The 14835-nt window shown below is 37.1% G+C and overlaps 1 protein-coding gene across 9 annotated transcripts in view; it reads left to right on the plus strand.

The window, feature by feature from the left end:
• The window catches only part of PTGER3 (prostaglandin E receptor 3), a 250471-nt gene that overhangs the window by 40510 nt on the left and 195126 nt on the right, over positions 1-14835 (plus strand). For 6 of the 9 annotated variants that reach the window (XM_043460975.1, XM_043460976.1, XM_043460977.1 and 3 more), the window contains exon 2: positions 563-742. In XM_043460975.1, coding sequence (XP_043316910.1) covers positions 563-742 — 180 coding nt within the window. Of the gene's footprint in view, positions 1-562; positions 6828-14835 lie in introns of those variants that run through there. The other 3 variants (XM_043460973.1, XM_043460978.1, XM_043460972.1) reach the window with 3 other exon arrangements.

Raw genomic sequence — 14835 nt, forward strand, 5'->3', positions numbered from 1 at the left:
TTATTTATTAAAAGCATATGAAGAACTTGACACAGTGTCAGGCAAATTGTAAGGATTCAGAAAATGCTAATGACAATAATAATAATACTAATAATATGCAACTGCTATTTTCCCCTTTCTTGTGTCTATCTTTTCTTAGGTAGTCTTTTTTTTTTTTTTCCAGTTACAGCTACCAAAGTTTAAGATTACATATGTTTTGGGTTTGTTTAAGTGTTGACCCATTAGGGTATCAACCTACTGGTATTTTCTGCAACAAGACAGATGACTCTGGCTAATTTTGAGATGTGTTATTTTCCAACTTCTAAAATCCCAAGGACCAAGAGCCAGAGAATATGTACTTTAAAAAAATCTGCCTCATGTTGAATAGGCAAAAATGTGGGAAAATCCAGAGGAATATCTTATATAATTCAGGGCTGTGTTCTGTGAGTATAAATGTTGCTTGAATTAATCATTTTAATCCAACAACCAACTTATTGTAAACTAACCATGTGCAAAGTACCATGTGGGGAGATGCATATGACTTTATTATTCTTTGGAGTAATAATATGTTCCTTTTTCTTAGATAATGATGTTGAACATGATCTTCAATCACACATCAGTTGAGCACTGCAAGACAAACACAGAAAATCAGGATGAGTGCAACTTCTTCTTAATAGCTGTTCGCCTGGCTTCACTGAACCAGATCTTGGATCCCTGGGTTTATCTGCTGCTAAGAAAGATCCTTCTTCAAAAGTTTTGCCAGGTAGCAAATGCTGTCTCCAGCTACTTTAATAATGGACCTAAAGTGCCGACTATCTCACTATCCAATGAAATAACACAGACAGGAGCATGAAAGAGAACACTTAATCAACTTGCATGTTCACAGCTTTTGGCAAAAAATAGCCCTAAATCTTACTGTGAATTTAGGCATCTCTGGCATGCTGCTATTTATGCATTGAAGCAAAATTTTTGATATAAGGCCTAAACGGTCTCAGAAGCATAAATATTAATAATCCCCTATGTGCCAAAAGTATTGAAACACAAGCAAAGAAAAATAGATTAATATCAGTCTAGTGTTTTGGGGTCTCTTCCATATATAGCTGAATGTGTGATTATTTATTAGGTGAAAGCACTTCTTTTGTTTTATAAATGATCTTGGTCTGTAGTGGTGGCCGGATAGGGATAGTTAATATTCTAATATACTGAGTACATGGGGAATTCAACACACAGATATTTGAAGACAAGGCAACAGTTTATTTTTGCTCAAAGGCCTTGGTCTTCTGCTTTCTCTTTTACTCTCTTTCTTTCTGTGTCACTTTCATTCCCCTTAAATTTTTTTTAAAATTTGATTTAGGATGAAAAAATGTATAACATAGTCACAGTATTCATTGATACTGATGTTATTTAAATGTCATTCAATATGCAAATTTGCTGCTAACCTTACAGAGTCTGTTTTGGTTGGGTTGGTAATTAGGTTTATTCATTATCTGAATGAGTCAATTAATTCCATTTATTTCAAACATGACAATTTGTGAACATCCAAATTGTTAAATGTTCTTCCTTTAGATTACATTTTTAATTCCTACAAGCCTGGAGAAGATTCATGAAACTGTGCTTGGGAGTCAGTGAAGTGATTTTTTTCAAAATTCTATTTAAGGACTGATTGAGACCTAAATATAGGTACTTAAGCTAATTATTTTCCCTGATTTTTCCACCCAAAGTATTCTCTTCAGTCTTTTGTGTATTTAAATACTAACTCCTATTCTAAGACCAGTAAATATTTTAAAGCTTCCATAAAGACTTTCCATAGTTTAGCCTATTTATAGGATAAGGAAATTATAATATTGATACCTCACAGCACTTTCTCTGCCCTCTCTTAAAAGTTTCTATCTAAATATTTATTATTAAAATGTATCTCCTTATGTGCACAAACCTTGACAGCCAAGCTTGATATCTTTTTGGCACAAGCAGGTCACTACATTAAATTTTGAGAATTACACTTAAAAAAATAAAAGCAACTCCCCAGTAAACATAACAATCTTTCGAATCAGACCTACATAAAATGTTCTTTGTACTCTTTAGAGCACTTGTTTTGCAAACTTACTGTTTCTCATTCAGAGTTTAACTTGCTTTTTCCTTTATTGTTTTCCCAGTTTTAAGAAACTTGAAATTTATACTCCTTTATAGTAGCTACCTTTTTGTGTGTGTATTCAGTAGGCATCGGGGGAAGAATTAATTTTAAGAGGTGAAAAATGTCTATTAGATTAATATGTTTACCAGGCTAAGTCAATTAGGAGGAATCAATTTAAATGATCATGTCAAATTGAGTGAGAAGGCAAAATCTGCTGAGAGTGCTTATGTACCTCATGGTGGTTCCACTACTCTAGGTTTTGGGGAAAAAATGATGACAAATAACCTATGCTAAAAGGACATTTAAAAATTTCTCTATACCATGGAATTGAATTATCCCACAAGTCACCTTGTGGAGGATGAGACAAAACTACATACTTTAAAAAAAAGTGTACTTAAATGATCTTATAATGACGAGGCCTTAGGTCCTAGGTTTAGACACATACACATAGCATAGATTCGAGTAGTGTGAGCTTGAATGGGTTATTTCTTCCAGCACCTTGCACTAGGAATATAGAAAGTGTTCAATGACTATTTGTTCAGTGAATGAATGAATAATTATCTGCCAAAACCAGGTGCACATCAGTGGGGTCCCACTATATGGTTGAAGTGCTTCATGACTTTATAGACCATTGAGCTGATAAAGTGAATGAACTCTGCTTGTTTAATTACAGAAATACAAATTTATCTTCAAATGTTGAGTATCATATTGCTTCATGACAAAGTAAATCATTTGTACTAATAATTTAAGAAACTACTACTCCCAAGTGGTAATTGAGATGACAGTCAAAGAAATATCACTTTTCATCAGACCACAGAAATTCATAAAGACAAAACAACCTGAAACTCATGCTTAACTATGGAATAGTTTCCTGCCCAGGGATATATGGTAGCTGTGGTTGATGGCAGTTTCTGAACAAGCTTGAAAAGGAAGTGGAAAGGAAGAATTATGTAAACACCATGTGACGTGTTAGTACATGAAAAACCTGGTAAGAAATGTTAGTCCTAAATGATATTGACCTTTGGATGATAGTTGAGGTTAGATTTCAGGATGTTCAGAAGCTCTCAATGTGGTAAGGAAGTAAACATCTAAAGTCACTGCAGAAGAGTATATCGGTTTCCAAATTTAAGTTCCTTAGTCTTTAAGTTTACTCGAGTATACTTAGTTTTGGGCAGGACAAAAATGCATGCATAAATTATGACAATCCCAAAACTTCTCAATACTGGTTTAAAAAAATGGAGGCCTAGGAAACCAAATAAAAAGAAGTAAATGCAATGTAAAAATAGATGTAATATTGACTGTTGTAGATTTTACAAAGCTAATTTTCCACACAGTGAATTTATTCAGCTATGTTGTATCACAGAAGAGAATGATGACATGTCAACCAATAAGAACAGTTTACTTTTCAAATGAAATAAGTATGGTAGATATCTTTAAAATATTTTAAATTGAAGAAATTAAATGTGTTATCCCAGGATTTAGCAAATCTGCCTAAGCTGTATACCAAGTCATTTTAAGTAAACATAAGCATTTAATCATGCCGGATTCAAATGATTGCCAATTTAAAGCCACACATATATACTGAACACTTATTTATTATATAAAAGACCTCTTGACCATGTTATGGAACAAAATTTTAGAAGCTCATGTAAAAGTTGACTGTAAAAGACCCTGAAAACACACTGGCATTGAGTAATAGACAAACTAAAAACTCTGACAAAACACTATCTTAATAAGGTGGACAATCTGTGGCAATATTCTTAAATTTTCAAGAATTAAGCCTTTTATTTAATACTTTATATGTTTTTGTTGGTTTTGACCCCAGGTTAGTGATATGTTTTCAGTCTTCCCCATGTTGATAATCCTAGCCCTTTTGTATTGGGATCAGCTAAGAAAATAGAAAATAGTCAGCTAAGAAAATAGAAAAATTTCATTCTTTGAAATTTTAAACACATATATTGCCCATTTATTTTCATACTTAATTCCGAAAGCTTCTTTTGAAATATGCAGGTTACTAGAAGGTGAGTAACGCAGAGAGACTGTAGAGTATTTATTACTACAAACATATTAAAAGTTTATTGCGGACTAACTGAAGTTTCCTTGATTTACCTCTGTAAAAAGTTTAGGGCATCAAGCATGCCATATCTTCACAACTACTTGTTTATTGCTGTCTTTGTGATTGTGTATGTCTGAAATCTGCTAAAGCTGAGGTCTAAATAAGTGAACAGAATTGTTCTATGAATGAGATTATATCACTTTTTTAAATAAAGAGTATTTAATACTGTGGCTATATTGATAGAACTGTTTTCTGAGTTGCAATACAATGTTAATAAGAGGTGACATACGTCTATGATGTTTCATAATGGAGGTTATGATATAGTCTATTTACAAAATTTGAATATCAAACTAAAACTCACATGCACATTTGTTAAGAAGGTGCTATCAGTTCAAAACTCTAAGACAACTAACAGGTAGTGATTACACATGAACCACGAAACAGAGAATTATGGCAAATTTAAAAATTAGAACTCCATTATACTGGTATCATGTATATGGATACTAATTACATGTGAAAGTTCCTTACCCCTGGATTACTCTCACCCAAAAGGTTTCAATTTTATAATGATTCTTGCTGTAGCTATTAAGTAAAATCTTTCACATGCCTTCCCTGAATGCCTTTTTTGAATTGAGTCCACCTTGAATAAAACTAAAGAAAGTAAAAAGAGCAGTACAGGGTGACTTTGTTCTCACAATGACAAATGGAAAACTGAAACTATGCACATCTGTGAAAGACTTCAGCACTTCTAGAAGTAAGGTGGTTTTTTTGCCCCAAAGGAGGTCAACAATTAGTTTTTAAATCAAATGTAATTATATCTTCAAAACATGCTGCTTAACATTTTCTTTCTCACTCTTCTCTACTCTTTACTCTTTTAAATAATGAAAGAGCAAAGAATTTTAATTTTCTGGAGTCTCTATTTTATAAATCTTGAGTGAGGATTCTATTTAAAGGCTTGCCATTTATACAAGTTGAGTTGTAAACCATTATATTATGATATCACAAGCCTACTACATTCTGGTTCTTTAGAAATGCAGTTCAATCAGGTATATACCATATTTGCTCATATATAGATTACACATTTTTTTATTGAGAATGAAAATTATTCTATTTTCAGAAATTTTACATCAATTTGTTTTAGATCATAAACAACTCATATATCTACTGAAATGCTTATTTCTTCTTTTGAAAAAAGACTGTTTCCCTGGCTCCCTTGCCTCCAGCCTGTTTATCCATTTTCTCATGGAGAGAAAGTAACAAAAATATTTACTATTGGTGAAGCTGGGATTGTTTTTAAGAGAGAGAATGGTTTCACATTTCTAATGTGCTAATGTACTAATCGATGAAACAGATCTGAGTCTGTTTTTTAATATCTGCTTTAATGAAATAATTTTATTATGGGAGTAAATATAAGAAGGAGAGAGATTAACATCAGGTACAATTAGGCTTTTCAGGCTTATCAAGCATTTTAGAGATGATAGCACTTCTAAAATTTTTTGATCAGCTCTTAAATTCCTTTGTCAGTTGCTTTACTTTTTTTTCTTCTTCTTTTTTTTTGGCCTCACCCCGCAGCATGTGGGATCCTAGTTCCCCGACCAGGGATCGAACCCGGGTCCCCTGCATTGGAAGCACGGAGTCTTAACTACTGGACCACCAGGGAAGTCCCTGTCAGTTGCTTTAGAATTAGAATAGTTTGGCTTTTTTAATTAAAGTGAACCAGATATCTAGCCAAAAGCTTGCCAATCATCAGACTTTAATATGAAAATAGTTTATTTCTATGGTTTTCAATTTCTGTAGAAATCAAAGCTGTAATGTTTAGCAGGAGAAAATGCATATGACTTACTGATGGACTTCAGTATTCTTTCAGCTTTTGAAAGGACACTCCTATGGAATAGACATGGAGGGTGGGACAGAGAACAAAGACAAAGAGATGAAAGAAAACCTATATATTTCCAACTTGTCAAGATTCTTCATCCTTTTAGGCCATTTCACAGAAGCAAGGAGAGGAAGGGGCCACATTTGTCTTCATACACTTGAACATCAGTAGGACAAAGTGAGGAGTGGCCAGTGTTCTTTTCTGTAAAAGCAAATGTTTAATTCACTCAAGTCATCACTGACTGCCAAACTCTTTTTCTTCCCAGGCCTCCTATATATAGATAGAATATTTTACTTTCTCCCTCTTCTTTAACAAAACAATTTTGTACAGATGGCATAAAGTTGAACATTTCTCTAAGGAAGCAAATTAAAAATATGCACTGATGATATTAATCTGCTTACAACAGATGAATATATTATTTTCAAAATGTATATAAGTAAGAATTGAAATCATTGACACTTTAATAAATGATGTAAAGCTCAGTATAAAAATTGTATGTTTCTCCACCTCTCCTATTCAGCATTCCATCCCAGTGGGTTCAATGGGAAGGTAAACTTTCGTCACCTTTATGTAAAATTTTTCTAGGAGTTATGTTAAGTATATCTAAACATATCTTCCAGTATGTTTGAAAGGGTAGTCTTCAATATTGTGGAGACAAAAATAAAAGACTGAAAAGTACATCAGAATTTTGATGGCATTTAAGTCATAGGTAGTCTGTGTATTTAACAAATGTATGTTATTTATGTTGTGTTTGTCAATGGAAAATAAAGTTGAATGTTCTGAAATGGCCCTGTCTTTCTTTCCTGATGCCAACTCATGTCAGGAATATTCTACTGATAATTGCATTAAGTATTTTGCTGAAATCCTATTAGATTTGCTTTATCAAAATAACAGTACAATATAATGCAATCAGTTCAGTTTAGTCACTCAGTCGTATCCAACTCTTTGTAACCCCATGAACTGCAGCACTTCAGGCTTCCCTGTCCATCACTAACTCCTAGAGTTTACTCAAACTCACGTCCATTGAGTCGGTGATGCCATCCAACCATCTCATCGTCTGTCGTCCTCTACTCATCCTGCCTTCAATCTTTCCCAGCATCAGGGTCTTTGCAAATGGGTCAGTTCTTTGCATCAGGTGGCCAAAGTATTGGAGTTTCAGCTTTAGCATCAGTCCTTCCAGTGAACACCCAGGACTGATCTCCTTTGAGATGGACTGGTTGGATCTCCTTGCAGTCCAAGGGACTCTCAAGAGTCTTCTCCAACACCACATTTCAAAAGCATCAATTCTTTGGTGCTCAGCTTTCTTTATAGTCCAGCTCTCACATCCATACATGACTACTGGAAAAACCATAGCCTTGACTAGATGGACCTTTGTTGGCAAAGTAATGACTCTGCTTTATAATATGCTGTCTAGGTTGGTCGTAACTTTCCTTTGAAGGAGCAAGCATCTTTTAATTTCATGGCTGCAGTCACCATCTGCAGTGATTTTGGAGCCCAAGAAAATAAAGTCTGACACTGTTTCCACTGTCTCCCCATCTATTTGCCATGAAGTGAAAGGACCAGATGCCATGATTTTAGTTTTCTGAATGTTGAGCTTTAAGCCAACTTTTTCACTCTCCTCTTTCACTTTCATCAAGAGGCTCTTTAGTTCTTCTTCACTTTCTGCCATAAGGGTGGTGTCATCTGCATATCTGAGGTTGTTGATATTTCTCCCGGCAATCTTGATTCCAGTTTGTGCTTCATCCAGCCTGGCATTTCTCATGACGTACTCTGCATATAAGTTAAATAAGCAGGGTGACAATATATAGCCTTGACATACTCATTTTCCTATTTGGAACCAGTCTGTTTTTCCATGTCTGGTTCTAACTATTGCTTCTTGACCTGGATACAGATTTCTCAGGAGGCAGGTCAGGTGGTCTGGTATTCCCATCTCTTTCAGAATTTTCCACAGTTTATTGTGATCCACACAGTCAAAGGCTTTGGAGGTGCCAATAAAGCAGAAGTAGGTGTTTTTCTGGAACTCTCTTGCTTTTTCTATGACCCAACGGATGTTGGCAATTTGATCTCTGGTTCCTCTGCCTTTTCTGAATCCAGCAAGTTCTCGGTTTCACATACTATTGAAGCCTTGCTTGGAGAATTTGGAGCAATACTTTACTAGCATGTGAGATGAATGCAATTGTATGGTAGTTTGAACATTCTTTGGCACTGCCTTTCTTTGGGATTGGAATGAAAACTGACCTTTTCCAGTCCTGTGGCCAGTTTTCCAAATTTACTGACATATTGAGTGCAGCACTTTCACAGCATCATCTTTTAGGATGAAATAGCTCAACTGGAATTCCATCACCTCCACTAGCTTTGTTCGTAGTGGTGCTTCCTAAGGCCCACTTGACTTCACATTGCAGGATGTCTGGCTCTAGGTGAGTGATCACACCATCATGGATATCTGTGTCATTAAGACCTTTTTTGTATAGTTCTTCTGTGTATTCTTACCATCTCTTCTTAATATCTTCTGTTTCTGTTAGGTCCATACTGTTTCTGTCCTTTATTGTGCCCACCTTTGCATCAAATGTTCCCTTGGTATCTCTAATTTGATGCCTATTCATGTTATAATCCAATTTTTTTTTTGCTTTTAGTGCAAAAGCATATTTATAAATTATCCTAAATTTAATTCTCCCACTTGTGGATTTGCATATATTCTATAGGCAGCCAACAAAAGAACTCTCCTTGCTCATAGTCAGCTCCTTTAGTAGATTTGTACATGGGTACTGGTGTGAGCTGACTACTAGTTGAGATGAGTGTTGGGCTACCTCACTACCCTGTTCATGTGTTCATTAAGCTCACTCTACTTTTTCCTCCTTTGGTGAAGGAAGAACTTCCATAGAACACAGGCTGCAAAACCAGGCTTATTAAAAGTAGCATGTCAACCTTGCACTCTTTCCTCTAAGAAAAGGCGTTTAGGGAGATCTCTGACGTAAGCCCCCAACATGATCTCTACAGTCTTTGTCTTGTGGCATTTGAGGTAAACATCATTACAGCTATCTTCTGGTAGGCCAAGAATTTCCACTAAAATGCTGATGAACCTACATGCCAGGAATGAGATATTGCTCAGTTTCACGTCCTTGGAGGGCAGGCAGTCAGACGTCCTTAGATATTTGGCTGTGCTGGGTCTACAGTTGCAGCATGCAGAATCATTAGCTGCGGCATGTGAGCTCTTAGTTGTGGATGTGGGATCTAGTTTCCCAGCCAGGGATTGAACCCAGGGTCCCTGCATTGGGAGTGGAGAGTCTTAGCCACTGGATCACCAGGGCAATCCCTAAAACAGTCTTGAGTAAACCTATTTTGGAGGTAGGTACTCAGAGTCTAAGCCAGTCCTCCAGCCTTGTTCTTTTCTTCCACATATATTTACTGTGTACCTATAATGTGCTAAGCATTCTAGTAAGCGCGAAGACACAAGGATTTTAAAATAAACAAACATAGCTTTCAGTGAATTTGTAATCTAGTAGGGGAATAGGAAGTAATTTGAACAGAGCTGCTATTGGGGTAAGCCTATAAGTACTATGTGGGGAAGGTGATGATGAAATAGGAAATAGTTTCGTGTAGGAGGTGACACTTAATTTGCATTTGGGTTCCTATGTAGCTCAGTCGATAAAGCATCTGCCTGCAATGCGAGAGACTGGGTTCAATTGCTGGTGTCAGGAAGTTCCCTTGGAGAAGGAAATGGCAACCCACTCCAGTATTCTTGCCTGGAGAATCCCATGGACAGAGGAGCCTGGCATGCTATAGTTCAAGGGATCGCAAGAGTCAGACATGACTTAGTGCTATGTTTTTTGTTTTTTGTTTTTTGTTTTTTTTGAGAAAGGAGTTGGTGTTAACCAGGAAGGCGGAGGCACATTTTAGAATATTTTTTCACTCCACTCTGCCCAAAGCAGTACAATTTGCAAGGCATTCAAACTGATTAAATTCTAGTGGCCCAGTAAAAAATGTGGTTCTGAATAGTGCATGCCTCTGTGATCTTGCAGAGTGGGGAAAAAGTCTTAGGACAGGATTTCTGAATCTTGAAACTATTGACCCAGTGGGGCAGAGAATTCTTTGTTGGGGGTGCAGTATCCTGTACACTGTAAGCTGTTTAGCAGCTACTTATTGGATGCCAGTAATATCGCCCTTGTTGTGGTAATCAAAAATGTCCCCAGATATTGCCAAATGCACCATAGAGGACATATTGGCTCTAGTTGACAGTCTCTGCCTTAGGGCAAGGGCCATGGTCACCAAGAGGAGGCTTTGTGTATGAGGGTTTGCAGGACAAGGTCATCTGTGGGATCTTGGTCCAGACAGGCACCATTCTGGCTTTTCCCAAGGAAGCAAGCACTAGAATGTCAGTTTGTGTCTGAATGCACAAAAATGTGGTGCTACCACTACAACAATGCCTGGATCACCATGGGCCCTGATCCACTTCCGTAATCACATAAACCTATTCACAAAGGAAGAGGTACAATTTCTTAGAAAGTATCATCTTTCCCTTGATGCTCCAATCCTTATTTTGTTCTTGATAAGAGGGCCTAGGGTAATATGTCTCTTGAAGTGATATCTAAAGACAGTCCATTTCTCCCAGGACCTTTAAAAATCTGTTACAATGCCTCTTAATTCAGTTTACATTTCTAGGTGAGGTACCTTAGTAAGAGAGACTAATTTACCAAATTCTGTCTTTAATGGAATTTTTTCACATCTGGCCTATCTTACAGAATTGTAACAGCTTTATTTAATTTGAGATATAATTTTTATTAAAGAGCAGTCGAATTTGGGGCAAATGTCTCCTTATCAGCCTATGCCTTTCTGAGTTTGTGCCAGTCTGCAATATCCCATGTATGAAGCTATTACCATACATTTTTTTGACATAGTTCAAGTCATGAGCTCTATATCTGAAATTTAAACTCTCAGTTCAGTTCAGTCACTGAGTTGTGTCTGACTCTCTGTGACCCCATGAACCGCAGCACACAAGGCCTCCCTGTCTATCATGAAATCCCAGAGTTCACCCAAATTCATGTCCATTGAGTTAGTGATGCAATCCAACCATCTCATCCTCTGTCATCCCCTTCTCCTCCTGCCCCCAATCCCTCCGAGCATCAGGGCCTTTTCAAATGAGTCAACTCTTCGCATCAGGTGGCCAAAGTATTGGAGTTTCAGCTTCAGCATCAGTCCTTCCAATGAACATCCAGGACTGATCTCCTTTAGGATGGACTGGTTGGATCTCCTTGCAGTCCAAGGGACTCTCAAGAGTCTTCTCCAACACATATCAAAAGCATCAGTTCTTTGGTGCTCAGCTTTCTTTATGGTCCAGCTCTCACATCCATACATGACTCTGGAAAAACCATAGCCTTGACTAGATGGACCTTTGTTGACAAAGTAATGTCTCTGCTTTTTAATATGCTGTCTAAGTTGGTCGTAACTTTCCTTCTTAGGAGTATGTGTCTTTTAATTTCATGGCTGCAATCACCATCTGCAGTGATTGTGAAGCCCAAGAAAATAAAGTCTGCCACTGTTTCCACTGTTTCCCCATCTATTTGACATGAAGTGAAAGGACCAGATGCCATGATTTTAGTTTTCTGAATGTTGAGCTTTAAGCCAACTTTTTCACTCTCCTCTTTCACTTTCATCAAGAGGCTCTTTAGTTCTTCTTCTCTTTCTGCCTTAAGGGTGGTGTCATCTGCATATCTGAGGTTATTGATATTTCTCCCGGCAATCTTGATTCCAGCTTATGCTTCTTCCAGCCCAGCTTTTCTCATGATGTACTCTGCATATAAGTTAAATAAGCAGGGTGACAATATACAACCTTGACATACTCCTTCCCTATTTGGAACCAGTCTGTTGTTCCATGTCCAGTTCTAACTGTTGCTTCCTGACCTGCATACAGATTTCTCAGGAGGCAGGTCGGGTGGTCTGGTATTCCCATCTCTTTCAGAATTTTCCACAGTTTATTGTGATCCACACAGTCAAAGGCTTTGGCATAGTCAATAAAGCAGAAGTAGATGTTTTTCTGGAACTCTCTTGCTTTTTCTATGGTCCAGCGAATGTTGGCAATTTGATCTCTGGTTCCTCTGTCTTTTCTAAAACCAGGTTGAACATCTGGAAGTTCATGGTTCACGTATTGCTGAAGCCTGGCTTGGAGAAGTTGAGCATTACTTTACTAGCATGTGAGATGAATGCGATTGTACGGTAGTTTGAACATTCTTTGGCACTGCCTTTCTTTGGGATTGGAATGAAAACTGACCTTTTCCAGTCCTGTGGCCACAGCTGAGTTTTCCAAATTTGCTGACATATTGTGTGCAGCCCTTTCACAGCATCATCTTTTAGGATTTGAAATAGCTCAACTGGAATTCTATCACTCCACTAGCTTTGTTCATAGTGATGCTTCCTAAGGCCCACTTGACTACACATTCTAGGATGTCTGTCTCTAGCTGAGTGATCACACCATGGTGATTATCTGGTTCATGAAGATCTTTTTTGTTCAGTTCTTCTGTGTATTCTTACCACCTCTTCTTAATATCTTCTACTTCTGTTAGGTCCATACCATATCTGTCCTTTATTGAGCCCATCTTTGCATGAAATGTTCCGTTGGTAGCTCTAATTTTCTTGAAGAAATCTCTAGTCCTTCCCATTCTATTGTTTCCCTCTATTTCTTTGCATTGTTCGCTGAGGAAGGGTTTCTTATCTCTCCTTGCTTTTCTTTGGAACTTTTCATTCAGATGCTTATATCTTTTCTTTTCTCCTTTGCTTTTCACTTCTCTTCTTTTCACAGCTATTTGTAAGGCCTCCTCAGACAGCTACTTTGCTTTTTTGCATTTCTTTTTTTGGGGGATGGTCTTGATCCCTATCTTTTGTACAATGTCACGAACCTCTGTCCATAGTTCATCAGGTACTCTATCAGATCTAGTCCCTTAAATCTATTTCTCACTTTTACTGTAAAATCATAAGGGATTTGATTTGGGTCATTCCTGGATGGTCTAGTGGTTTTCCCTACTTTCTTCAGTTTAAGTCTGAATTTGGCAATAAGGAGTTCATGATCTGAGCCACAGTCAGCTCCCGGTCTTGTTTTTGCTGACTGTATAGAGCTTCTCCATCTTTGGCTGCAAAGAATATAATCAATCTCATTTCAGTGTTGGCCATCTGGTGATATCCATGTGTAGAGTCTTCTCTTGTGTTGTTGGAAGAGGGTGTTTGCTATGACCAGTGCATTCTCTTGGCAAAACTCTATTAGCCTTTGCTCTGCTTCATTCTGTACTCCAAAGCTAAATTTGCCTGTTACTCCAGGTGTTTCTTGACTTCCTACTTTTGCATTCCAGTCTTCTATAATGAAAAGGACATATTTTTGGGGTGTTAGTTCTAAAAGGTCTTCTAGGTCTTCATAGAACCGTTCAATTTCAGTTTCTTCAGCATTACTGGTCAGGGCATAGACTTGGATTACCATGATATTGAATGATTTGCCTTGGAAATGAACAAAAATCATTCTGTCATTTTTGAGATTGCATCCAAATACTACATTTTGGACTCTTTTGTTGACTATGACGGCTATTCCATTTCTTCTAAGGGATTCCTGCCCACAATAGTAGATATAATGGTCATCTGAGTTAAATTCACCCATAGGTTGCATGAAATAAAAAGCTGAAAAACTTAAACCCTAATTCTTGTCAAAATTAAAATTAACATGAAGGTACTCACTAATCTGTAAATTTCTAAGGTAAAGTAAGGAAGGACTATGGATAATCAATGCTTATGCCTAAGATTCTTATGCAGTCTTTTTAAAAGAAGGGTTTGCGTATTACATATCACGTTGTTGAAATTCGATTTTGAAAAGAGCATTGGAAGAAAATAATTCTGAAACCACTGCCACCAACTGAGGCCTTTTAAAATTAGATTTAACTAGAAGTACCCAGTAGAACAGGCTTCTCAGGGACACTAGTGATAAAGAACCCACCTGCCAATGCAGGAGATAGTAAGAGACGTGGGTTCGATCCCTGCATTGGAAACATCCCATGGAGAAGGTCATGGCAAGCCACTCTAGTCTTCTTGCCTGGAGAATCCCATGGACAGAGGAACCTGGCAGACTACAGTCCACATGGTCGCACAGAGTTGTACATGACTGAAGTGACTTAGTACAGCATGCACGCCGAATAGAATGCTAGTTCTTAAACACAGACATCTCTAATAGTCTGGTAAAAGGTTTGGATCTCTTTCTCACAAAAAGTACACAGAATTTCTTTTTTTTTTTATAGTGTCAGAGATTATGCAGTCCTCCTAAAGTCTGTCTACAGATGTCCTGGAAATTTATAGACACAGGTTAAGAATTCTTGCTGTAAGAGAATTTTTGTGACTTAAGGAACCTCACAAGTTTCCATGTTTGGTTAGAAAGCTAAAATCCAAAACTGGAGCTAAATCAACATAATTGCTTCCCTGTGAATGCCAAAATTCCTTGACATCTCACTGTATGCCCAAATAGTAAATCAACATAATAGAGGGGGGGGTAGAATTATTAAAAGGAGTTGCAATCATTTTAAAAAAATAGCATCATGTGGGGGCAAAGAAACAACATGATCCTAACCAGAAGAGGAGCATTATAGGTTATTTCCCAAAAACAGGTTGAAAAATAAAAGGACAATTATTTAAATAAAGAATTACATCTCTTCCAATGACACATTTGCCTTCCACAGAGCTTATTTTCATTCTGCCTTGTGTTGATCCCACAAGAGAGATTTAAAACCAAGCTATTAAAAAAAAAAATCAATGAAAAAAATAACATCC

The sequence above is a fragment of the Cervus canadensis genome, chromosome 2 (genome assembly GCF_019320065.1).
Source record: "Cervus canadensis isolate Bull #8, Minnesota chromosome 2, ASM1932006v1, whole genome shotgun sequence".
In the NCBI taxonomy this organism is placed as follows: domain Eukaryota; kingdom Metazoa; phylum Chordata; class Mammalia; order Artiodactyla; family Cervidae; genus Cervus; species Cervus canadensis.